The following is a 26,988-nucleotide window of genomic DNA, read 5'->3' on the forward strand; positions in this document are numbered from 1 at the left end:
AGAAAGGCTTCTCTCCGAAATCCCTCGGTTTCTAAAAAATGGCATTATTTGCAGTGAATTGCACAAAGATTTGGTTCACTTGTTGATCATGTCTCCCAAGGACTACAGACCACAATTCTGTTCAGTGATAGAGATGTAGGTAATGAACAGACAGGGAGCACAGCTCCCCACACTGCCCCAGCACTTGGGGAGCTGGTGAATTTAGAGCCAGACAGTCTCAGGACCCAGTTCTTTGATGTATGAACAGCTCGTAGACCTGTCCCTTCGGAGATAATTCTGTGTACTCCATCACACAAAGCTCTCTTGTGGCAGAATGAAGTGAGGAGTCCCTTGCAGCAGCCAGGTGTAACACAGTTTCAGTCAGTGCAGGGGGTCACAGAGTGTTAAACAACCAACTGATAGGCAATTGAAGAAGTCTCCCCGTCCTGCAGATGCTTCACTATTCTTGATGTAATGTATAGGATTAATTGGATGTTGCATATGTAGCTTAAGAAGAAGTAGACCTAGCATGTACACCACGGGATGTGTGGCTCTTGCCTGGCTAGAAAGCCTGAGTGGTTAGATCCCCTGCTGTTTGCATACCAGCGTAACAGGTCCATTGGTGACACTGTTTCCCTGGCTCTTCACACTGTCTCATTAGGATGATAAAGACACATACGTCAGTATGCTATCAATTAATTATAGCTTTGTCTTTAACAATGTAGTTCCATCCAGACTAGTCAGCAAGCTTAATGTTCTGGGTATCAACACCTCCGTCTGCAGCTGGATTCTGGATTTCCCAACTGGCAGACCACAGACTGTGATGATCAATGAAAAGCTTTCTTCCACACTGACTGTCAATATAGGTGCCCCTCATGCATTGTGCTTAGCCACCTGCTGTTTTTCTTGTTTACCCATGACTATGTTGCCAGACACAACTCTAACTCCATTACAAATATGCTGATGACACTACCATCTTTGGCCAAATCGCCAGAAATGATGAGACAGCCTACAGGGATGAGGTTAGGACCCTGGTGGAGTGGTGCCTTGACAATAATCTCTCCCTCAGTGTGAGAAAAACCAAAGAGCTGGTTGTAGATTTTAGAAAGCTGGGTAGGGACCAGACCCCTATCCACATTAATGGGGTGACTGTAGAGATGGTTAGCAGGTTCAAGTCTGGGTACCTTTATCACTTATAATTAAACATGGTCCCAGCATTTAACTGGAGCTGCAAAGAAGACAGAACAGTGCCTGTTCTTCCTCAGACAGTTGAAAAAATGTGGTCTATCTTCAACTATACTTACTACATTTTACAGGGGTAGTAATGAGTGTGCTCAGATTTGTCTGTTAATATCAGGGCTGCCACTAGATGGGTACATCCTCAAAAATCTAATTTCAGTTGAAGGACATGTAAATTGCATAGGATGTGGTGTGTGCACAGTATAGTTTGTTTGCATACAGTGCTGCCAGAAGCGATCTTCATTTAGTTTTATTCCATTGTATTCTTTGGATATAATTTTTTATTTTTTAATAATTTCAGATTAACACCAATGCCCAGAGCTGTTCATGTATGAAGTGCTTTTCTGAACACTCCACTCAGGTAAAGGGGACTCCTCTCCACCACCACCAATGTGCAGCATCCACCTGTATGATGTGACGGCAGCCATAGTGCGTCAGAACACTCACCACACTGTGGGGAGGAGAACAGAGAGATGAAGCCAATTCATAGATGGAGAGTATTAGGAGGCCCTGGTTAGTAAAGACCAATGGGAAATTTGGCCAGGACGCCAGGGTTACACCCCTACTCTTTTCAAGAAACGCCCTCGGATTTTTAGTGACTACAGAGAGTCAGGACCTCAGTTATACGTCTCATCCGAAGGACAGCGCCTGTTTACAGTATAGTATCCCCGTCACTATACTGGGGCATTAGGACCCACACAGACACAAGGTGAGCTCCCCCTGCTGGCCCCACTAACACCTCTTCCAGTAGCAACCTTAGTTTTTCCCAGGAGGTCTCCCATGCAGGTACTGACCAGGCTCACACCTACAGTACTTAGCTTCAGTGGGTTGCCAGGTGTAAGTTGCAGGGTGACATGGCTACTGAAAAATCAAAAGTCAATTTTTCTTCCTGGGGGATGACTTCTAGTACCTCAGGTCTCTCAAATTGACTCAGTCCTGTCCTACAAGTGGCAGAAAGGTGCAATCAGACACACAGGCTCTATCAATCCTGACTGGCCACTGGAGATCTCTAGGTGCCCATTCCAGTACCGAACAAGCAGAAAGTCCCACTGACAGTCTTCAATCACAGTGTTGTCTCTGAAATTCCTTTACTTTGCAATAGTAGTGCACAACCACTTTCTGAAAGGGATCTAAAAATGCCAATAGTAATTGGTGCCCCTAAATAAATTTCTGTTCAATCCTGGTACATTAGGTTGACCAACATTTGCTTTTGTATGTGTAAGTTTGCTTAATTTTGTGCTTTAGCCTGCTGATTATTTATTTTTTCACTACTGAATTGTTCATGGAAATTAAAAGAAGACATATGATCTCACTTGCTATTTCCTGACCGGGGTGGGTGTGTAATTATTAACTTTGTAAACAACCTGTATGCATACTGGGGTCAGGACAAAATCAATATCTGATGAAAGATTCAACCATAACCTAATACCTCTTTTGTCAATTACATCCCCAGTCTTCTATGGTACTCTATTAAAGCAATCAGTAGAACAAATATGTGGGATTTACACCAAGGAGAAGCAGAGGAATGGTGGCAAGTGCCCAGTAATTACAACTGTGTACAAAACTGTGTCCTGTGTGTCAAGATGTGCTGCCCTACTGACCCAAAGTAATACCGCATGTCCAATAGCAAGGTTGATATTGGCCTGAAAAGTATCAGTTACCTCTTGGTTCTACAGGATACCTGGTCAAACCGTTCCATCTCCCGTCAGTATCTGAGTTGCTTTTTTAAGTTGACCATTTTATACCTATTGTTTATGTTTTTGATAACTGAATTTAGTCCTCTGCCCTGGTCTCTGCACAGATTTGACACAAGGAAAGGGCTCACAATCGGAAAATAAAAAGTAGTTCATGTAGGACTGCTTCTTACGCAGAGTTGTGGGAGTCTGGAAGAGGTTTCCCAAGAAGTAGGCTGAGGCCCAGACAAGTGTACAGTATTAGGCTTTTATTTTAGTATTCTTTTAAACTAAACCGATATTATGCCCTAGACCATTCAATGTTATGCCTTCTATCTTCCACAAAATATAGCAGTTTAGTTTACATTACAGGGGGCAGAAAAATTATCATGGGATTTGTGCAATAAGGAAGATCACTTATCCAGTGGGTTAGGAAAAAAACACAAGATGGTTGGAAAAGGCTGGAACATGGGCAACCTCCTCCAGGTTAGCATAAACAGCCATGAGGGATAATGAGCTTTTATAGTGTCAAAGTGGTATTTCCTCTGAAGACCATTAAATAACTCTTTTTCTGTCCTTAGCCCACCCCGATGTAGCCCAGCATTGCATTGCTGACCCAGGGACTAATACAGAACTCTTCAGAGATCATTTCTGCTGCAAGCATGTTTACAGGAAGTTTTCTAATGTTGCGTCTGTCATGGTGTGCTCCACTTCAAACAAGCAGAGCTCAAAACCATCTCCCGCCAGTCTTTCTGTCTGACAGGATCTGATATGTAGTAAGCTGTGTATGGGGGGCAGAAATGGGACTTGAGCCACAGACACAAACACAGTAATCACTCCCAGTTTGAACACCATTAGCACAAATATGATCAGACCTTTTTTACATGTCACGAAGGCATATCTGCACTATTTGAAAATGTGTTTTTCTCCCTTTGCAGTTGCCTTTTAGGCTGGTTTCCAAACGTTTCTTTTTAAATGAAGACCTAATCCATCTGTGGACTTGAAAATAAAGTATTTTGGAGAATAGTACAAAAGGGCAGACTGTCCAAAAGTATTCTGTGCCCTCAGCAGAGTTGAGTGGAGAACTGATTTGTCCCCATACAATTATTGCAACTGGATCAAAAAAGCCAGCCTGGCATGATTGGTAATAAACAGGCTTGTGGATCAATTTCTGCAAGAGAACAGGGTCTGCCACATCTTCCACTCCAATGCAGTGCAATTTCATTCTGAATTGTATAATGTTAGCATGCCCCCAGGGCACAGCCAGTTGACTTTGGACCTCTAGAGGTTTTTTTTCTCCTTACTGAGGAGTCTTTGGTTCCTCTCCTCCATTGTCTTCTGGCGTCTCTCTTTTTGTATTGTAAAGTCATCTATTGTCCCACACAGCTTTGTTAAGAGCCTTGGGGCAATCTTGTTGTGAAAGGTGCTATATAAAAATAAATTGAATTGAACTGAATGCAGTAGATGTGGTTCTTTTTAAGCTCAGGCCCAGAAATGAATGCAAATTAATTAGATTTATGAGAATCTCACTGGCAGCAGATACAGTAGATTCCTAAAATGATCCTTAATTTCACCTTGAAGTGGCACCTTGAAATGCACAACAGGTGCTGTTAGGCTGAGTAAAGTAACGTTTTGCTGTCTAATGACGGTAGCCTGTGGCCTCTGATTTTGAGTGATCTTGCTTGTACTTTCCAAGTAGAGTCCCAGTGTCACGTATGTCAGAAAGGATGAACCGTGGAATGGCAGGAGAGTGAAAATAGACCCTATGCTAAGCGGTGAGACGGGGGCTAGCCCAGGGTTAGCTGTTCAGGAAATGCCATATAGAAACCTATGCCCCCAGGCCATGGACAGGAGTGACCTGGTGCTAGGCGGGTCTCAGGACATCTGAACCTCAATGCTGAGCGTGTAGCAGAGCAGAAGCAGGAAGTAAATAGGCTACACAACAAGAAAGACACACCAGTAAGACATGAATAATCACAGGGAACTAGGAACAGGAGAAAAGTAGAGCGCCCTCTAGGTGTACTGGGTGTGACACCCAGAGGTGTTTTCTTAGGTAAGCCACCTAGTCTGCATGTGTTTCTGTCGTGGTATCTTGGTATATGGTACAATCTCAGTGAAAACAGTTACAAAATTTCATTGGTCAGATCACCCTCATGATTTTCCACTGTCTGATTATTGCAGTATTCGGTATTTAACATTTATTCCATACAAATCCAGACTTGTGCTCTTATGTTCCGTAAGATCCAGGACAATGTCAGAGGAGATACTGAAGCAAATCATCTATATATTTGTAAAAACTCTAATGCATGCTCTCCATCATCTTTAGACCCACCTCACACAGACATCTTTCCATTCCTACTGGGATGAGCTCTGCAACAGAAATAAGCAATTTCCAATGACCTGGCTATGACTGATACTATGGTATGGCAGAAGATCCACACGACAAAACCTTGACATTTAACAAAGACCACTGGGAAGGTTCTGAAAATATCTACCCCTGTAACAGTTTTTTAAAGGCTGTAATATTTTTTGGCACTACTAATTCTTTAAAGCTCAAAGTCCTCAAAGACATTGACAAAACCAACCTAATCGACATGAACTTTTACTTCACGAAGAGTGAAACACGTAACAGAGAACACAAATGAGAACTATGCGGAAGTACGTTTAAATCTTAGAACAGGAGCTACTAACTTTTTTAACAAAGGATGGTGGGAGTGCAGGACAAGCTACCCTGCCATGTTGGAGAAGCTGCTACCCTGGAATCTTTCAGGAAGCGGCTGAATTAGAGAGATCCTTCAATCAATTAGCTTCTAACTACCAAACTGGATAGATAGGCAGAAACAGATATACTAGGTACTATTATACCTAGTAATATCTTAAAATTATGAGTCAGTGTACTGAAATTGAATGTTAGTTTGAAATAAATATGATGGTGATATTAGTGAAAGATGTTCATAAGATAATATTTTAATATTCAAAACAAAGTAAGATCTGACACCAGCTGGAGTACAAGCAAGTTTCTTATGTTTTATGCTCTTTGCTGTTATTTTTTTCTCGTTGGAGGAGTGATCAGAGGTGTCACAAGGAGGTAGAGACCGCAGGAAGAAAGAGTCATTGTAATTCTTACCATTGCTGACTTGAAATGATCATTGGGCAGTAAGACGTTGAACTAATAATTAATAGTGTTGATATTGTTGTGGGATGGCACTATGGTGCAGTGGTTTGCATTTCCGCCTTGCAGCTTTTGGGCCCTGGTTTCTATTCCTGGGATGATGTCTGTGTGGAGTTTGTATGTTCCACCCATGTTTGTGTGGGCTTCCACCATATACTTGTACTTCCTCTCACAGGCAAAGACATGCTGGTAGGTTAATTGGCTTCTGTTAAATTGGTCCATGTGTTAGGGAGTGCATGTTTGTTTCTGTCTGTGTGTGCCCTCTGATAGACATGATTTTGATTAGTGGGCTTACTATATCCTCCCATATTTATGTATTTGTAAAGGCCAATCTGGCAGTGTTGATCTTTTCCAGATGTTGCTACTCCTCATGGAGACTGAGAACACCCGGTGTCAGGATATTGGAGGAGGAGGATAGTTTGCTTGGTGTGACATAGCCCATTGTTATTCAGTGGGACAGTGTTTTCAGTGTGCAGGAACAGACTATCCCCAGTCACATCTACAGTGGGAAAAACCCATCTCCAAAACCAAAGGCAAATCAACCAACATTTTAACAAGGAAAGAAAACAAAACTACCATTTTTATTTGTGACACAAATGTTAGAAATAAAAAAGTCCATTAACGTCATGAGAGTCCTCAAAGTAGCTTAGGTCTGATGACATTGTGGTTGTATATTCTATTTATCACTTGTCAGATTTGCTTTGTTTAATCAGAATCTTTCTGGGCTTTTTTAGGAAAAAAAGAACAAGGAATTGAAAAAACGATTTAGGATTGCTGCTATTTAGAATACTGTGGGCAGCTTACAGAGGGTGTATTGTTTCTATAAAAAGAGATGCAGAGAAGAAACTTATGATAGTCTCAGAACAAGGAACTGAAAAAGGATTGTCTCGGCAACGACATAAAGAACAATGGGTTGATACAACTATTGTATATGAAGTATACTCACTGTGATCTTTCAAGGATCAAGTGGGTGATGTTCTTGTACAATTTTAAGTACCACTCTGTAAGAGCATGCAGTGCTGATACAGCATAATGGACCCTATGCAGATTTCCGGTCGGGGAAACTGGGAACGTTATCGGTACTATCAAAGCCAAATTGCTATATCCGAAATCAAGGCCACTAGTCATACAGTATAATAGAGAAATGCGAGGCAAGGTGTTCCTAAGGAGCTACCAATACCAAGCAATAAGACGAGCATGGGAGAGGGTTTAAATGTGTCTGGATGTGGAGGGTGCGGTAACAAGTGAGCTGACCTGATTGGTTAACAGGTCTGATCTGCAGTGTTTGTGGGGATTGCCTCCAGCTGGTGCTTGACTGGGGTGAGACTGTTTGTGTGGAGGATTCTGAATAGCAGCGGGTATGACACACAGCAGCCGGATGCAGTGAATGGTCTCCTCCTGTCTGCGACGTCTGTGTGACGCCAGGCTGCAGCCATTAGTGTGTAGCAACAAGAGGTCAGTAATTGAAGATGATGATCTGTCAATTTTTAGTCCTTTCCCATTAGAATTGTGGGTGCCTTCATAGTGGCATGTTGGCACCATCTTGTGAGCCTGGGATATTAATACTAGTGCTCCCTCTGTGTGGAGTCAACAAACTCCCTCGGTGTCCACATTTTGTCTGGGTCCTTTGTGTCTGGGTTTTCTCCTCCTGCCCAAAGGCATCCTGGCCAGGTCAGTTATTGTCTGTAAATTGTCTTTGTGCTTTTATTTGTGGTGTTTCCGCAAGTAATTGCATCTGTGCATGCATGTCTGTGTGCATGTATGAACTGTATAACTGCGTGTGTGCATGCTTGTGTGTGTGGTGTGTGTGCCTGTGTGTGTGCATGCAGCTGCTGTGATGGATTGGCATCCTGTCCAGTGGCTGATGTAGCCTTGTCCCCTGTGGTTCCAGGATGAGCTCTGGTTTGTCACTCTCCTTGCACCTTTGCTGGGAGTGAGTGGCTTTCTGATAATGAGTCTATGGATATTATAATCTTATTATTCTTATTTTACTTTATTTTGCTAGCTTGACAGCAGATTCAACTGTGTTTGTTCTTCATTTCTGTTAAATCATTACTTTATGATAACATATAGAATGTGGTTCTGATTCTGTTTGCTGTCTCTTGGATCTAGAGCTAGCAATATGTTAAAGTCTGAAGGTTAAACATTATCAAAGGCAATTTTTCATATAAATCATCCTGTTTGTATCAGACATTGGTCCACCTGGAAGATGTTCCAGCATGAGCAGGCTTCTTGGTCTTCCATGTGTGGCTAGATTGGGCTGCATGGTACATGGATTCTGGTTATTTGATGTCCTTAGCAATGGGAATGCTGGGTGGACTGTTGCCACTCAATTAGTGAATCTCTGGGTCTGCCAGTTGCACATGATAATGGAGTATCTAATACTTCCTGCATTTAAAGTGTCACTGGAGCAATAAACAGAGGCCCTTGTGCTCAATGAGCTATTCAGAGGTACAGAGGTAAAATAGATAATTGTTCAACTGTTAAGCTATCTTTCTAGGGACAATCGGCTGTTTTATGTTGAAACTCCTCTAACCTGTTTGCAGGCCTGCTGCCATTCCTTTTCAACACTTTGTTGAAATATGCTTTTTTGTGAATAAATTGACCCATCATGCTTTTCTTGACAATTACCTTCCTCCAAGGTCACATGCCTGAAGAGGACAGGTCGCCACATTGACAGGAAGCACGAGCTGACAGAGGCCCTGTTGAGTTTGGGCCAAGCAAGCATGTCCTACAGTGCACAAGATGATCCAATAACAACAACGGGGTTCCATTTAAAACTAGAGCTTCCTGTAGGCTCCAGAGAGAACACTCAGTTCTTTTTCTTTGGTGAACTATTGTCTTCTTGAAATCCATCCAAAACAAATCTATGGCAACAATAAATGATTCAGAATGACAGAAAACTCTGGATGTGAAGGAAGAGTGGTCATGTGAAGATTTTTAGAAAACTAAAGACCTTGATCCCCCTAAATTGTATCTCATTTACAGATCATTTCACCCCACACATACTGTACTGAAAATTCTCTCCCTTTTTCACAGTTCCTCAGGCTCTGATGACTTTGCAGTGGCGACGTGGATTTCCAAAAACAAGCCCTCAAAATGCATTATTTTTTCATTAACAGAGGATACCCCACCCATTTTATTGACAAGGCCCTTTCCCGAGCCAAAGACAGCCCTCGGATCATTAACTCAATTAGGAACTCCCGGTCTCACAACCGTATTACATTGGTGCTCCCCTACCACCCTAACACCCTTTCTATCCTCAGGACCATTAATGACTACTTCCCCATCTTACAGGATGATCCCTCCACGGGTACCCTATTTTCTGACAGCCCCATCATCTCATATCGCCAGCCACCCAATCTGCATAACCTTCTTGTTCACAGCTCCCTTGACCGCCCTCAGCAATCATCCACACCAGGCACTTTCCCCTTTCAACAAAACTCTCTGCATTACCTGTAAATTTATATCCAATGCCATGCTCATTCAAGGCCCCTCGTGGCAGTTCAGGATCACTCAGATGGCATCTTGTACCTCCAGAAATCTTATTTACTGGAACTCTTGTGAAAAAAGCCCAGCTCTGCATTGGTGAAACAGGAAGGAGACAATTTCAGGGAACATACTGTATTAGAGCTGTGAGGATCAAAGATCTCTCCAAGCCCATAGTTTCCCATTTCACCTCTAACAACCATGATCATACTGATCTCTCCGTCTGCATTCTCAAAGAGGGGTTTCACCCCTATTGCAGAAAGACATCAAAACCGAAATTTTCCTGGAACTAGGTGTAATGAACAGTTCTTTCCGGACCCTATGCGGACGACACAATCCGACAAAGTGGGGAAACACTGGGGAAACGTCATGCAGGAATACGGGGCTGAAGACAGGGGGGCGTGTCCAAGGTGCGCTGGTGCACGGGGGAGGTGTGGCCGAGGCGAACAATCCAAAAGAGTAGTCCTTAGAGAATATCCAAAACACAAGGGTAAGTCCAAAACCAGGAGATCCATCAGAACAAGGAATTAAAACACGAAGGCCGGGTCCGAACCGGCAGACAGGGAACAGGAACGGGAACGTGAACCGAGATTAAAACCTTAACGGGACCAGGCGCTTCCAGGTCCCGGACTCGCACGATACGGAAATCAGATGCAGAGCCCGGATGAGTGTCAGCGCCTGGCTTTTAAGGTGGGCTGGGAATAGGAAACAGGTGCACAGAATAAAGTCTTAAGTGAAAGGGCTGGAGCACCCTTAAGGAGGGGGGGGACTGTAATCGTGACACTAGGATCATACCTTTCCCTTCCTCTCTATTCTAATCTTCTCTATTCATTTGCAGTTCTTGACTTCACACCTCTCTTCACCTCTCTCAACTTCACACAATCTGAGTGACAACTTTGCTCCTCTCCTGCTCTAGTCTCCTCTTCACTCCCAGCTTGTTTTCTCATGCTTTATCAATTTCCGGTTTTCCTCTCTCTCACACCTGAAGAAGGATTCACAGCCAAAACATTGTGTTTGTTTTCTTCTCTTTTCAGCGTGGAATAAACCTCTACTTGTTCCTTTGCAGCCTACACATGCTGACGCAGCTACTGACTTGAACTGCTTCACCCTAACTTGTGTTCTGTTTCTTTCCATAACTAGTTGTATCCTGACGGCTGCCAAAGTTTTGAACAGCAAAATAAAGACACATCTAAAAAAAAACTATAAATTCAAAAATGGAATATTCAGCAAAAACTGTAATATTTAACATAACTAACTAAAATTTAACATAGTCTGAAAGTCAAATGGTAAGCTCTTTTTCCTGTTCTTCTTGAAATCAAACGATCAAAGAGGCTTTTTGGCAAGAATGAACAGCACTATTGACAAACAAGCAGAGGTTAAAATGTGCACATGGCCCTGTACAGCCTGTACTGTCGTGCATGGCACAAATGTCACAAGCTCCTAAAGTAGTTGACATCACATAGCTGTCTCAGTAAATCAGATGGGAGCTTCCTATGTGTTCTTTAAACGGTTCTGGAAGAGAGATAAAAATCTTAGAGAGAAATCACTTTTGAGATAAAATTACATTGTGCGCTCCTTGGTAATCAATTGAGAATTGACTCATGTAATTTGTTTGCTCTGGTGAGTAATCCTATGCTGAGCAGGCTAAATCTGAGTCTATTGGAGGGGGCCTCTCAGAAGTTCTAATGAAAACCTGCGAAAACACAAGAAAGATTAATAGTCCAATTGTTCCTCCTTGTTACATCCCAGTGTGTGTTCTCTGTGTGTTTTTTCTGTTATGGCCACACTGTTGACCCTTGATTGTTCTCCCTTCCCCATTGGCCAACCATCACACCACTGTTTCAATATGATGTCATCATCAATCAGCCCTCAGCCAATCAGAACACATCTTATTCACTATATAACATGGAGGCTTTCGTTTGACTTTGGTCCTGTTTGCTTTTGGTAATTGCTCTGCTCTGCTCTGCTCTGCTCTGCTCTGCTCTGCTCTGCTCTGCTCTGCTCTGCTCTGCTCTGCTCTGCTCTGCTCTGCTCTGCTCTTACATGTTCAACTTTTGTGTTCTTTTGTACCCTGCTCCTGTTGATTACTCTTGTTTTCCCTTATTTGTATTCCTGGTTCACTTGTGTTTTTGTGTGAACTTTTGTATATAAGGTTAGTTTAGGTTGTTGGGTACACTTTACACACTTAGTTGATTTTGTGTTAGTACGGGTGAGTGCCATTTGTCTTGTATGGTTTTGGGTAGTCAGTGCAGGTTAGCTAGGGTGTTGAAGACGCCGAAGACCGTGTGTTTCGGGTTTTCTTTTGTAGTCAGATTAGCTTTCCCTCACTGTCCTAGCCAGCTCCATTTTGTTTATTTTCTTTTCTTTGGCACCACTCCAGTTCCTTACCCTTATCACGCTTCCTAGTCCCTCACCAAAACCCCCCTGCTTCCAAAAGAATTATCCTAAATGTTACACCGCTTTTCCCCTAGACACTTGGGGTCGTATCACTCCTCTTCAAAATTAAATATCATTACACCTCAGCTTCTGAACTTTCAGAACTTCCAGATTTCAGCCTCTGAAACCTGAACCACCTCAGATTTTTTGGTTGTCCTGTATCACTCTTGTAAAACTAATTTTGTGAAGAAAAAAAGATTAATTGAGAGCTATATTGAAACAAAGAATGAACCTGAGACACAATGCAAGATATAAAACTCTGTTGAAGATGCTGATAAGATGCACTTAGTTTGATGGTCTTGTTGCAAAACATCAAAGAATTCTTTTAAACTCTACAAACAGATTTAGACATGCTTTTAGAAGGGCTAAGTTTTTCTTGCCTCCTGTGAAGAAGCAGACTCCTGCCAGTTAGTGGCCATAACCCCTCAGGCACCAGAGTTAACTCTTACTCAGTGCTTTTAAACAGTTACAGATTGGCAGCCTTCACTTTCAGTGTGTCGGATCTTGATGGGACTTTCAGAACTGCTGCTACTTTTTTCAGGTTGTTGATTTAAACTTCATGACAATTGTCATAACAAGCTGCTTTTGAGAGTCTTTTTTTGATAAGGCACAGCAGACAGTCCTTCCAGCAGCTGTGCAGGAACCATTTCCACTGTCCTCCTGGTCAAATATTTAAGTTCACTGTCAGGGCTCCAGCATCCATCAATGTGAGCAACTTTTGAATAGACTGGTTGGGGCCATTAGTAAGTGAAGTCATGCAAAGCCTGTGTTTTTATTACCAGTTTCTGATTTTGTTAATCCTGTAATGATTACTTTTTACTCCCCCCACCCCCTCATTTGGTGGATTTATTATTCAACACTCTCACCCTTACAACACTACTGTTCTGGCACTGTTCATTTCCTCACAATCACAAGATAGCGTGAAATGTGGTTTCAGAATGAAAAATCTCCATCTTCTGAACCACTCAGCTTCAAGCAAAAAATAGTTCCAATCCTTTCTCTAACACAATGGCAAGGCTTTTACAATATTGGAAGATTTTATGTTTTTAACTTTTAAGAAGCAATCCATAGAATGCAGTTGTTAAGTAAGACATGGTACATCTCCCCACCCACATACAGTACAGTGTGTCAGAAAATAAAAAAAAAACATTTACAATTCGGGCACTGGAGGTGGTTTCCTGGCAAATGTCCCTAAGTTGCCCTGAAACAGAAAATGATGTATAGTCATATTAGGAAGGCAGTGCATTCTCTGTGGTTGGGTCACAGGGTCAGACAAGATAATTCACTGCCAATTCGACCTAGACACCTGACTGAGCATTTGTATCTGGGCTTGTTGAAAAGGACTAAGAGTTCGGAACATCATCAGTCTGGAGCTAGTGATCCAGTCTCTGACAGTTGTCTGATGTGTGTAAACAGAACAGGCTGTTGTATGATCCACCTAGAGATCTGTTGGTTTTAAAAAATGTTTCCAATTACATATGTGCTTGTGTGTGTCTTTAAAAGCTAAAACTGAGAACATTTATTTTGGAAGAGAAGGATCTACAAGACAAAAATCCATTTTCTCTCAGTGTCATATGCAGGAGCAGTACAGTTAAACTGCAGTCTTATCAAAATCTTAGGTTCAGAGGCTCTCAGCTGAAATGTATTGTAATCTAGGACTAAACAAGAACATTGAGAACTACAAACAACAGCATGGTAATCTCTTTGGTGTAACTCATACTGTGTATTAATTAGGCCATCCTCCAGGTGAAAATTTTAGACTGTATCATATATTTTTTTTACAGTGAGAGGAAACTTTAATGCTACGTTGATATAATTAAATATGAATACAGTGTGTAATACTGTCATGGATAAAGTTCAGAAAAAACTATTGACTACTTCCTCTTTCAGCCATGATCTACAAAAATCCTGAGCTTGCTGCCCACCAGTTCTACCCTGTGGTTGGGCAGACTGGGGCAAAATGAAAATGGACTTTTTTGTCCTCATCTTGACATTAAAGCCCTGCTGTTCCTGTCTTCATGATCCACACAGTGTCATCTTCACTGCCAGAATAATATGGAGTCTATAGTAGCACACTCTAGGTTGAAAAAGTTTCTCAGATGGATCACAGACAGGAAGAAATTAAAAATACAGAAAATATCGCATGCATGTTTTGTTATTTGTTCTCTGCTTTTATTGTAATTACAAACCAAGACAGAATGTGTGGCACATTTTTACAATTTCATACTCCTCAACTTTCCCACTTTTTTCCAGGAATGAATGCCAGTAAGCCCCATAATGAACAGAAGTGAAAAAACAGATTCATGGTCTTCAACTTCTCTCTGGGCATTATTGGCACAGTGGCTCACAGCACATTAACAGTATATTTTAACATTTTTTTTAAAACAGTATTTTTCCATTTTTCAGTGGTTGTCTCATTCTTATACTGTGCCTTTAATTTAATTTCCTTTGCCACAGCAGCTCTGTCCTTTATTTTCATTTACTCTGCCGTTGGAACTGAACTCGAGCCATCTTTCATGAGGCCCCTTTCCTCCCACTCTGCTCAGCATCCGAGTTTTTCGGCTGCTTAGGCCAGTCTGGTGGTTTGAGGAAGTGTGTGTATAATTGGGGGAGGGGCAGATCACAGTGTGTGGAGACTAGTTCCTCAAGAATGATAGTGAAAGCACTGTTGTGTGTGTGAGAGTAATTTTAAGACGTGTGATTTACATGAAACACCCATGACCTCACAGGACTTCCCCCAAGATTTCCGTGTCCATCGAGACTTCCCCTTGTGGCTGCTAAGACAACAAGGGGATTCTGATCTTACCCACAATGAGAAGGAATTATTTTACAGTTTAAAAATAAATATTTATTTAGAAAAAAACATAGACACAGGCACAACACAACATATCAGAAATGTACACACAATTAGGAGAACTCTTGACAGTTGAAGCACTTGTATAAAATCACAGGGGATCTGGCTTCTACAGTGAAAAACTTGCTATGACATGCATCTCAAACAAACAAAAAACAATCAGGATTTTAAATGCACTTGTTGTTTACTGCTTCAGCTCAGTCTGTAGAGCTTCAGCTTGCTAGAAATGTCTGGCACCAGCTTGGTGAAAAGCGACTGTAAAATAACAGTCGCATCATCCAGGTGGGTGCTGTGAAGCACTTTGAGTGGTGTGTCCAGAAAAACACTATATACAGTAAGTGTGATTAATTATTATTATTATTATAACAGGTTTCAAAATCAATGACTGTGTGGATCAAATTGTTTTATTGAATTTGAAAACCTTTAGCATTAGCAAAACAAATAGACACCCTCCATATTTACAATAATAAATAGGCTTTTAGTGTATGATCCACTAAGACAATCCTGGCAAAGTGCTGGTAAAAAAAGTGATTTGGACTGCTCAGCAATCACAGGTGCTCTGCCCCAAAGAAAGTGTTTAAACGACTGAGCTACAGTTCTTATTTAGAGTCCCTGTGCACAACAGGTTCTTGAATTGCACAATCTGCCAACAGAAAAACTGATCTTCATAACAGCCCTATCAAAAGCTTAGCTTAACAAGTGCTTCTTAAAACCATCTTCTTAACTTGCTCCACAAAAAAGTAACAATAGCTATGATATTTGGAAAAAAGTCTTTTACCGTACCAAATATGCCTCATTTCATTACATGGAATGTATATTTCACTTATTCTTTATCATCCAGGATATCAAATCTCACAACAGGGAATAAAGTCAAAAAATAATGTAAATATTGTTTCATATGCCCTAGACATGTATTAGACTGGCAAAGAGATACCAAAATATTTAATTGCTAATCTCAATATAATTATCACTACATTGTGCAGGTATTTTCAAATACATTCTTTCAATTCCACTATTGTTTCTTATACCTACAGACATCATAGTTCATTTTTGCTTCTATTCTGTTTTTATCTATAGAATCTGCAATGTGCGATAGCAAGTTCTAAAAATCACATTTGTTGTAACTTTAACCAAGAATAAAGTGGTCTTGCCTGAAACTAGCCACGAGCTTTCAAAACTGCTAGCACTGTTATGCAAATCTTTAAATTGTATTTAGAGTGATAGATGTCTGCCTTACAAACAGGCACTTCTCTGTAGTGATCTATCAAAATGTATCCAGCTGGCCCCTCAGTTCAGTCACTCAGACAAAAAGAGTGGAAGAAAGAGACAGCTCGCTTTTTAGTCCAGCTTTGCCTACACAGATTACAGCTGCAGCTGTGACTCAGTCTAGCACTGTGGAGAGCAAAGTGCACAGTGCTTTGTAGGTCCTTCGTATCGTTACTGTTGTCCTTGAACTTTTAACATTCCAGCCCAGGGAAAAGGGTACCTTCCAAGTTTTTCTTCAGTTTTTTTGTGGTTTATCCGTCTTCATTTTTGCCCCTTCAAAGGACACTAGACGGTGGGCGGATTTGCGTTGGCCAGTTTGTATGATCCTCTCATTCTGGCTTGCCTTAAATGGTGGAGTGCAAGACCTATGGTAGTTAACATGATAATAGAGCCGCCTGCAGCGATTAGGGCATTGTAGAGTGGAGGAGTCTGTGGAGCGCTGTATTTCTCTGGAAAGAAAAAACAAATCCATATTAATACATAAGAGGTCGGAAGAATAATGGCATGACAATAAAGGAAACTGGATAAAACATGTTGTCTTTAAGCATAATTGGTTCAGAATATCATAGAATAAGCCAAATAGAATATAAACCACAAGGTAAAAAACAAACAAAAAAGGTCCTAACTTTTGCTGTAAAATACTTGGTATTTTCCTGTTTTGGTGTGTTGGGAGCTGGCAGGAGCTCCTCAGCTCTTCATCCTTGATGTAGATGCATACAGCGACCTGTCATCTGATGGCTAGTTGTGGTGTGAAGTCACTCACCCACACGGATGATGAAGATCTCGGTCTCGTAGCCCAGGTCATTGGAGACATTGACCTCGTAGAGGCCTGTGTCATTCATGGTGAGGTTGTAGAGTTCAAACATCCCGCTCGGAGAGTACAGTACAGTACCATTCTCAACTTTCCTCAGGACGATGGCGGGGGGCGGGTTGCTGATGGTCTTGCACAAAATCGTGATGTTTTGCCCCTCTAAGACCTGTGTGGATGGGTATACAGAGACCGTGGTGTTCCTTGGTGGAGCTGCAAGAAATAGGCCCAGTGAGTGTGCTGATCTTTCCAAGGAGGAACAACAAAACCAACCCTCAGCAGCACAGCAAAGTCCAGCTTTCACCTCCACTGCTTAAGGAAACACCAATGGATTACTTTGTGACATGCTGCCCATAAAATGGCAGAACATTATGTTTTGTAGTGCTTGTTTTTATTTGCTGCATGTACAGGCAGGTATTTTCCAAAAGTGCATGGAAAGATATATTTTCTGTTAATGGATTGCTTCTTGCTAACAAAGTGAAAAATATGGCCCTAAATGAATACATGCAGATACTTAATTCTGAATGTTTATTCCAGACAAGTGCCATGATACAATATCTGAATTAGGATAGGCATATGTGATCCATAAATACAGTAGGGTCTCAAACTTAATATTTAGAAATTTAAGTTTGCTTATTCGCATTTCAGTCTGCCAATACTGTCTTGGGTGGAAGAAGAGCAGAGTGGGATGAAACTGAGCTGAAGAAGTTAAGTGTAACCTTCTAATTAGCTGCACAACAGACTAAGATTGTGAGACGAACCTACAGTACCTAGTGAGTAGGCCTTTCCCCTTTTCAAGTACGCACTACCCAGCATCTGCATCTCAACATGGTCTTGTTTTTGTATTCAAACAGATGCAACCAGTTTTGCTTCAGCTGTAAGGTGTGCTAATAATGGGGGTAGAGAGAGAAAGTGTAGATATCTGCTGGACGCAGAGTAGGGATTCATGTTGTTTATTTTAGCTGATTAGTATAAGTTTGTGATAACTGTTCTTAAAGCTAATGTATTAGTACTTTAATTACCATAAAAGAGAGGGTTAATTATGCCTTTTAACCATACATAATGTAGTATATTATGCAACAGTATAGGGGTAGACTTGGTTATATATGAATTTGGCTCATGAATGTCGAGACCCTACTGTATATCTATTTAATTTTTGTATATAGGCATGTATGTCTAATGTATAATTTTAGTAACAGTATTATGTTCAGGATTTATCATTATTATTTCATGATTTAATTTATCATTGATCATTTAATAAACACCACCTTGTGTGATGTATGAAACTGCATATTGGGAATATGGGTTTTCATGACATAATGATTATTTTGTTACAGTGTTTCGGTTGGTAGATTAAAAGCAGAACTGTGATGACACATTTTTCCACTGCAAAACACGTCTTGAATGATCTCAGCAAAAAGAGAAGTGAAAGCTAGACAACATTTTCAGCAGTGGTACACTCCCATTCCAATTACAAAGTACTAAACTCACCATTAACAGAAATCTTAACGCTGGCTTTCTCGCTCCCGAACTCGTTCACAGCTTCACACTCATACAGGCCAGTGTCTTCCAGTCGTGCTGAGCTCAGGGTAAAAGAGCCATCGCTGGACTCCAGGACCTGCTGCTCATTCTGGGTCTCCTTGCGCAGAAAGAGCTGCGCTGCTGAGGTGCTGTGTGTAGAGCAGGTGATGGTCACTCTGTCCCCTTCCTTCAGCTCCCCAGATGGGTCCACCATGATAGATGTGTTCTTAGGGGGCACTGTAAAAAAGAACCCACAACAATTATTGCTGTGCAGCCTGGCCACAGCTGTGGGGTTACAGCTACTGTAACTACCACTATTATCATTAATAATAATAATCTACAAAGAATTTCAGACAAGACAAATAATATCAGCTAGTTTACAAAAATTACTCAGCTGATTCATAAAGCAAAGTTTAATAAAGTAATGTTTCAAACATCAAATGTTTAAAGCTACCTCCTGCCAGTTGCTGGAATTTCAGATTGACTTAGTAGCCAGGCAGGGGCCTGAGCAATTCTGATGCTCGGCTTGTCCTGCTGCATTGATATTTCCTGGAGTAAATCTAAACCTAGGTTATGGCAAAGCCCTCAGGGATGGGTCTCTTGGATTGGCAGAATGCTGTGTTTCTGGACATCAGCCCAATTTCAGTGAATACTGGTCACTCACCCTGCACAACTAGAGATATCAGAGCAGACTTTGTCTTCTGGTGGTTGGGGATGCCTTCCAAGTTCAAGTATGCCTTGCAGAATATTTGCTTTCCATTGTGTTCTGGACGAACAACAAATGTGTACTTGGAGGTAAAGATCTCAGTGTCAGTGCCATAGTACCGGTCCTCTGAAGAAAGCACCTCCTTGCCTTCCAGCCATTGAAGCTGCAGAATGTTTGCTGGGAAAGCATCATGCACAGTGCAGGTAAGAGTGACTTCTTCTCCTTCCTGAAAGGGCCTGTTGCCTTCAATGACGGGGTTGCTAGGAAGAGCTGCAAAGAGATAAACCCCATAAACCCTCAGAGATGAAGTCAGCAAGAGCATTCAAAGACAAGCTGTCATCAGACTAGACTCCAGAGCCTTCTGTGGCAAAGATATCCTGTCTCCATATAGTATGAAGCTGTCCGGCCAAATCACAGAATGTCTTGACATTTTCTTGATTAAAATGTGGTACTGGACATTACAGAACCAGCAACGCATATTTCTTTCATTATTTGTAAGTGTTGCATTTATTTCCAGATCCAGAACCTTTGAGCGTAAACCAAAGTTTGGTATGCAGTGCTGTGGGGGAGCTTTAGCCATTTGTGAAATGCTAATGTGTTCTGCATTAATGGCAAGAGCAATAACAATAATCGTCACTTTAATTTTAGATTAAATCCAATTAATTCATTTCAGATAGAGAGTTTATTATATATCAAAATCATCCTGTGTATGATACACAGAGCAATATCCTAAAAGTCTGCCTGGAGAAAAACAATCTCCCTTTGGAGAAAATAAGCTTACACTCAGCTGTATGGCTAACCACCTGATCACTAACAAAAGGAAAAACTCATTTCAGGTCAGTTCTGATGTTTAAGCACATCATTTGTGACAGAGTGTTCCTTTGGGCACCAGTTTGGTGTAGTGGGGAGGGCCCTGACTAGGAGGTCAAGGGTTTGTACAACTGTTGGCCAGATCCTTCACTTCAGTGATTTCTCTGCTCTGTTGGTGGTCATTTCAAATGAATATTTCGTCTTGAGTCTCCTATCAGGTTAAAAAAATGGATATTAAAAAACACTTACAGTAGATCTTTATGTGAATGGACCTGGTCTTCCAGGCTGACCCGCATTGCACCTTGCAGCTGTAGGTCACGTCATCCTCTATTGCCTTGGTGTCAAGGAAGAGATTGGACTGGTGGTCCTTAATCTCAATCTGTCCGTCCAGAGGCTTGTCTATCACGTGTTTCCATGTGAAGTCTGGAGAAGGGCAGCCCTGCGCCTGGCAGGTCAGGACCAGGGAGGATCCCCTCTCCACTATGAGGTCTCCCTCTGGGGGGCTCAGCTGCACCTCCAGGGGATGTGCTGGTGAGAGGACAGATGAAGATGTCACAGTTTGACAAGATGTAGTCAGTACCCCTTCAAATCTCTCAAGTCTCTAATTACAGTGCAGCGTTTCAGGAAAGAACATACACAAGTTAATAGCACAAAATAACTTTGCGCCTTGAATGTAATGCATGGTTAAAAGCTACAAAAAGCCACCTGAAAACAGAAAGAACTAACATTGTTCAGTTTTAAAGGTTAACAATCATATTTTCTCCTTGTGGCCATAGGCGTGGTTGCTATTCTTCTTTGACATTGTGGATATAGACTACTGGCATACATCTAAAAATGAGGAGTTTAGTGTAGCAGAGATAGTTCATCTTTAAGTCACTTAAGGCTAAAAATATTAATTTACTTTCACTAACCCAAGGCTGCGCTCAGCTGTGTGATTCTAGTATTATAGTCGCTGGCAGCTGAGCTAATAATAGTCATTAAACACATCTATCATATCAAAATTCTCAAAGGAATGCAGGACCCATTGTGAGCCCCCGCCTCTCTCTTACCTCCAGCCCAAACCATAAACCACAAGCTCAGAGCGAAGAAAAACTTTGATGCCATTGCAGTACTCAAGATGCCTTAGTTTTGTATGAAATCCAAAAGAAGTGTTTATTCGGTGTTGTTCAGCCTTAGTAAACCACTATGCCCTTAAGCCACCACTCTGCCTTTTTAACGTGAGCCAGGGGACGGAATTTCTGAGCAAAAATGTCACCATCTCCCTGGGGGGATGTTCTGTTCGTTACAGAGGGAAATTCCCCCTTTTTTACTGGTCCGTGTTGCCTCTGTCACCTCCCCCTTTAACTCTTAGTAGAATGACCTGAGGCTCCTACTTTACGTTTTGCATCAAAACAAGGTCGATGTGACCCGTAAAAAAAGTGAATGAATGACACTAGTCCACTTATCGGAAGACTGTCTGATGTTGACACTCAATACTGAAGCTATCCGATAGAAAAGCAGAGACCCTTCACTTAATATTTTAAGCTCCTCCTTCCTCAGATGGTGCTGTGTGTTTCAGATACCCAGTCTCAGACTGAGAGCCAGCAGATTTGAATAGTCCAACAAACAGGCTGAGGCCGACGCATTTAACCTGAAAACCCAATCTGCAGCTTATTTTGGAGAAGGTACATACTGTCTATTAAGTCAATGAGAGGAAAATATTATCTCTTTGCTGTCCATTCATTACCTCTCAGGTATAAAGAAGTATTGCATACCATTAATAGTACTGAAAACAGCTGTAATAGAAGCAGTAGTAGCTACAATAAAAAAAAATGCTGTGGTACTCACCTTCAACAGACACATTAACGCTGGCTTTCTCGCTTCCAAACTCGTTCACAGCTTCACACTCATACAGGCCAGTGTCTTCCAGTCGTGCTGAGCTCAGGGTAAAAGAGCCATCGCTGGACTCCAGGAGCTGCTGCTCATTCTGGGTCACTTTGCGCAGAAAGAGCCACGCTGCTGAGGTGCTGTGTGTAGAGCAGGTGATGGTCACTCTGTCCCCTTCCTTCAGCTCCCCAGATGGGTCCACCGTGATGGATGTGTTCTTAGGGGGCACTGCAAACCAAGCATTGGGCTTTTCATCAGCACTTTTAATCACCAAAGCAATGCGCTAATAAACCAAAGCCAAACCCTGACACTTCAGAAACCACACAGGTCAAAAATATGATGAACAAAGGTGGGTGTTTAAGCTTAACAAAAAGCACAGGGCATGGGAACTCTGGGCTCTGAAAAGGATAAGGTTGTAGTCACGAGGAGGGTGTGTGAAAGTGGCAGTGTGGCTCAAAGACAAACAACTGCCAGCTCTCAGGAACCACTTCAAAACTGTCATTCAGAGAAACACTCAAACCAAGGCTTCTGGCCATGTGTGTTGGCAAAAGCTCTTTCACTGAACCCCTCAGTGTTGCCAGGCTGTGTGTTTCTTCCCCAACCACATAAACAAATCTGACACAAAGCCCAGCCCGCTTTGTGAAAGATACAGCATTAAGAAATGACAACACAGAGACAGCCCCCAAAAAGGAAAGATCCCCACTTGATTAACATCACCAGTTAATAAGTATGAAACAGTAAAACTTTGTGTGCTGTGAATGTACTGTACGTCAATCCCAGTGCTCATCCAAAAACTAATAACAACTGAATTGCAATCCATGTGTTTTTTCCCTTCACTGAAAACAGAATTAGATTACAGATACATTATGAAGAGCTAACTACTTTAATTTATGGGATTGAAACTACATTTATGACTGCATAATAACCACATTGGTGAAAATGTTAAGCTTAATTTTAACTTTGTTAAAACTGAATGCTATAATTAAATAGAAACCAGAGATCTGACACTGACTGATTCATGCTTCGTTAAAGCATTTTAAGTAATTAAATACCAACAGTGATAATTTAGAGAGGGGAAAACTACTGAATCTGTTGCTCTGGAACTTAAAACTACAGCAGGAACTCTCCCCCAGTGAAGACATATCTAAAGAGAAATCATGGCTTTAAGTATCTAATACTTTTCTGGGCATTGAAGTCATTTCCAACATAAATGGTTTCTAACAGCAGCGAAAGAAACATTAAAAAGTGCTACTAGCTGCACCAGTGAAAACGTCCAGCTAATGTATCTTCATTTCCCTAATCACACTTTCATATGTCTCTTTTCTAAGCTTGGTCAGATCTTAAAAATACATAGGCTTAACTGTTTAACATATTCAGGATGAAAACACAACAGTTTTCAGGCTTTGTAAAGACACTAGACTGTTCTTCTCACCCTGGACTGTGATGGTAATTGTTCTGGTGTCTGTTCCCACAGCATTGCTCGCCTGGCATTCGTACTCTCCACTGTGGATACCCTGCGCCTGCTCAATAGAGAGAGTTCCGCTGTCCGATAGTGGTCCCTGGCCGCCCGGCCCCAGCTTCCTCCACCTCAGGTTGGCCGGGAGATCACTCTGGGCTTCACACAGAAGCGTCAGATTCTGCCCTTCTCTCACAGTGGAATCAGGAGTGCTTAAAACCCGAATAATCTTTGGCGCTCCTGTGAAAATAACAGCAAAAAATGCAGTCTTAATTTGATGCTTTATTGTGTGCGACATAGTGATGGAGAATACTGGAAAGTGTATTTGGTAGTGTTAGACCTTTACAAATGCACTATGCAAGATACAGATCCCCTCTGTCTTCTGATACACTCTTCATTTCTTTTATTCCTTTATTCATTTTTCCTTTTTTTTTAAATTGTATAATGTTAGCATGCCCACAGGGGTTGGGCAGCCAGTTGACCTTGAACCCATAGAGTTTTGTTTTCTCCTTACTCAGGAGTTTTTGGTTCTTCTCATCTGTTTTCTTCTGGTCTTTTCTGTTCTGTATTCACAACATATACAGTATGGTCACTTGTTTTATTAAGCGCCTTGGGGCAACCTTGTTGTGAAAGGCGCTTTATAAAAATAAATTGAATGCTGTAGCCCTTGATTCTTAATTCTTAATGTCTAATATGAAAGGCCTAATAGAAACTGCCTTTGAAGAGCTGGTTTCAAGTGGACAGCAGCCTCCTTTCTTTAGAGTTGTCTGTTTTGCTGTTGTATAGCCATAAATGGTGTTGCAGCATGGAGAACTACAGGTCGGTCTGTAGAATGTGACTTACTCTGCAACTGTAACGTGGCGACTGTTTCCTTGGTAGCCTGATCTTCTGGTAGTCCCTCTACTTCCAGACGGGCTCTGCATGTCACCTGTTTCCCATCGTCTCCAGCTGTTGGCTTGAAGGTGTGAATCAAGGTGACAGTATGGGTAGCTGGACTATGGATTCCATAATCTGTACTAATAACGTTTTCCCCAAATAGCCACTGAATTTCCATTTTCTCGGCTGGGTAGACATCAGGGACCTGACAGGTGAGCGTAGTTGATTGGTTTTCCAGTAAATGTCCATTCCCTGAAATACTTGGGCTGCTAGGAAAAGCTGGAAAAATATAATTCAGTATAAATATAAAATCAATTTGTATAGTAGACTCTTCTGTCCTAGGCTACCTATTTATCGCAATTTGTCACTTGTGGGTAATGGGAGGATGAAAATCGATTAGTGCCTGATCAGAGAGACATGGGAATATATCAGTGACAACCTACTGAAACACGAAAAATAATTTAAATATTTCACATAACTATAGCGTCTGATCTGAAATAACAGAAAAAAATGACACTCGGTCATAGATGTCAAGCGGTATAAAGGCTACCGTTAAATGTACTCTTACGTGTTTTGACCTGTGCAAAGGGATTGAAGCCGATTTTAAAGGAAATCTGCTTACATTTACACAAAAAGACAAGTTAACGGTTTAAAGCTAAATTATCACGTATCAATACTTGAATTGGAAACAGCGTACAACGAAAGAAGCATTAAGCACTTACAATATACATTGACTTTTGTCGACTGTTGTTTGCTCTTACTCCCGCACTTTACTTTGCACACGATTGTGTTTTCATGCTCTGTCTTCACCGGAGACAGTATCGCCAGGGACTGAGAGTCGCTATTCTGAATCTTCGCGTACAGAGGTTTGTCTTCCAGCGAACCCCAGGTGAACTGGGCTCCGAGACAGTTCGCACTGCAGTTCAGAACCAGGTCGGAGCCCACAATTGCCAATGGATTAGAAGGTTGCAGTTTAATATTAAACGAAAATCCTGTTCAGAAAACAAGCAAACGTATGAATACAATATTAACATTAAATCCTGCGTAGTATTCCCATTAAATTATTTTATTAAAATATAGTATAAAGCACACTAGGGCTAAATCACATTTAAGTGCATAGCATATGCATACTTGCTAAATATACACCCGCTTTTGTCAGGCGTAGCAGAATTATTAGCTTATAATAGTGTAGAAAATAAGCATTTTTCAGTCTTTTATTCTGTTTCTCCATTACTGCACGTAAATGTGCACAATGTACGTTCGCATATCGACGAATAATTCTACTTACCTCTCTGCGCGATCAAAAGGATCGAAATAAATTTAATTAATGCCATTACTAGAAGTTTTAATGTGCTAAGATTCCAAAACGAGGTGCAATCAAACGTGTTACGATGTGGATATCAATGCCGCTCTTTCCACTCCCTGTTCTTCTGGTGTGGGTTTGTAGAACTGTTGCTGGGCTTATTTATAGGGATTAAAGGGGATTCCATTGAAAATAAAAAAAGAATCATTAACACTCCCTCAAAATACCAGACGTGTCACGCATGAATTCCCCTAAAGAAATTTCGTCTGTCCATCGCTCCCCCTTCCGTACGCTGCCGGAATATACACAGTTCCAGGCTTTTGCAGGCTGAGACAATGGGCACAGACGAACACAGACGGCTGAAACAATTAGCCAAGCTATCACACATAGCCTGGCACAGAAAGCTGCAAACCCGTCCGAAAGAAGTGGTATCCCGCTTTGCAGCCTTCAATTAGGCTTTTTCGCAGTTCTTGTTTGTGAATACCACTGAAGACGACGCGACAGCAATCCAAGCTGGAGTTTCCTAAACAGATGCAAACGGGATATCATTCTTCTCACTTATTTCTCATCCTTATTAAAATGAAAATCCAGTTACTTTGTATTAATAAGACAAGCATCATCCTCACTACATAGGCAGATAGCTCAAGCTCCGCTTGCGCTGATCTTTCACTGTGGCGTGCTCGATACTGTATGTCATATTTTTAGTTGTAATAATTAAGTATGCTTTAACTTACTTTTAAAATTAAATTAAATTTGCTATTGTCACAAAATCACAATGATGTGGGGCCAGTATTTTAAACATTCAACTTGTGGAATAGTGCTTGTCAGAAATCTTTGATTTTTGCAGAGTTAAATGTTGCAAGCTACACCATTATTCTATAAAAGCACTAAAACACATTAAGTCCAGACTGGCAGCCTCACAAAGGAGGGAGGGAGGCTGTCTTCCCTTTCTTTGTGAGTGGGAGTGAATGTGCTTGGATCTGCTTTCTCTGTGACCTCAACCAGTTCCACTGAACCATTAATTAGCAAACACAACGAAGAGGCAGAGCTTCAGCTCTTACCTATTTATAAAATAGCAGGGATTTCTAATTTCTAAAATAAAAATGTAACACCTTCCTCTAAAATGGGAAAACCCAGCCTTTTGTTATAGCACATAGGACTTTGATAATTTCTGCCTTTGTCTAAAATGCTGGAAAAGAAGAGCTAATAATGCAAAACGAATGCTTTGAGTTCCCTGTCATATAAAACAGAAGGAAGACTCCCAAAGAGATGCTCACAGGGCTAACGTCAACACTGTCCATCAGACACATTGGAAAGAGGAAGGGATACAAATATTGGTTGTAGGAAGAGATACAAGTGAAATAACAGAGAGGTGCATTTAAAACCAAAAACAAGAGGTAGGTTTTAACATAGTTGTTGGTGTTTTGAAAAAAACACCCAGCCATGTTGTCAAAGTTGATACTCTGGCTTCTTTCAGGAAGTTTCTAGGTGAAATCCTTGGATCAGTTAGCTACTATATTAGTAGCTTAATAAG

The 26,988-nt window shown here is 41.4% G+C and overlaps 1 protein-coding gene across 1 annotated transcript; it reads right to left on the minus strand.

The window, feature by feature from the left end:
* Positions 1-14,810: 14,810 nt before the first annotated feature.
* On the minus strand, positions 14,811-25,740 carry LOC148652175 (vascular cell adhesion protein 1-like). The gene is made up of 10 exons (XM_088598858.1): positions 25,440-25,740; positions 24,874-25,143; positions 24,119-24,430; positions 23,252-23,515; positions 21,781-22,047; positions 20,203-20,481; positions 19,102-19,413; positions 18,408-18,674; positions 16,872-17,129; positions 14,811-16,557 (listed from the first exon to the last, which is right to left on the minus strand). The coding sequence occupies exons 1-10, from the start codon at positions 25,483-25,485 to the stop codon at positions 16,394-16,396; spliced, it is 2,439 nt and encodes an 812-aa protein (XP_088454984.1). The 5' UTR covers positions 25,486-25,740; the 3' UTR covers positions 14,811-16,393.
* Positions 25,741-26,988: the final 1,248 nt, after the last annotated feature.

This window comes from Lepisosteus platostomus, chromosome 11 (genome assembly GCF_059453375.1).
Source record: "Lepisosteus platostomus isolate fLepPlt1 chromosome 11, fLepPlt1.hap1, whole genome shotgun sequence".
Classification (NCBI taxonomy): Eukaryota; Metazoa; Chordata; class Actinopteri; order Semionotiformes; family Lepisosteidae; genus Lepisosteus; species Lepisosteus platostomus.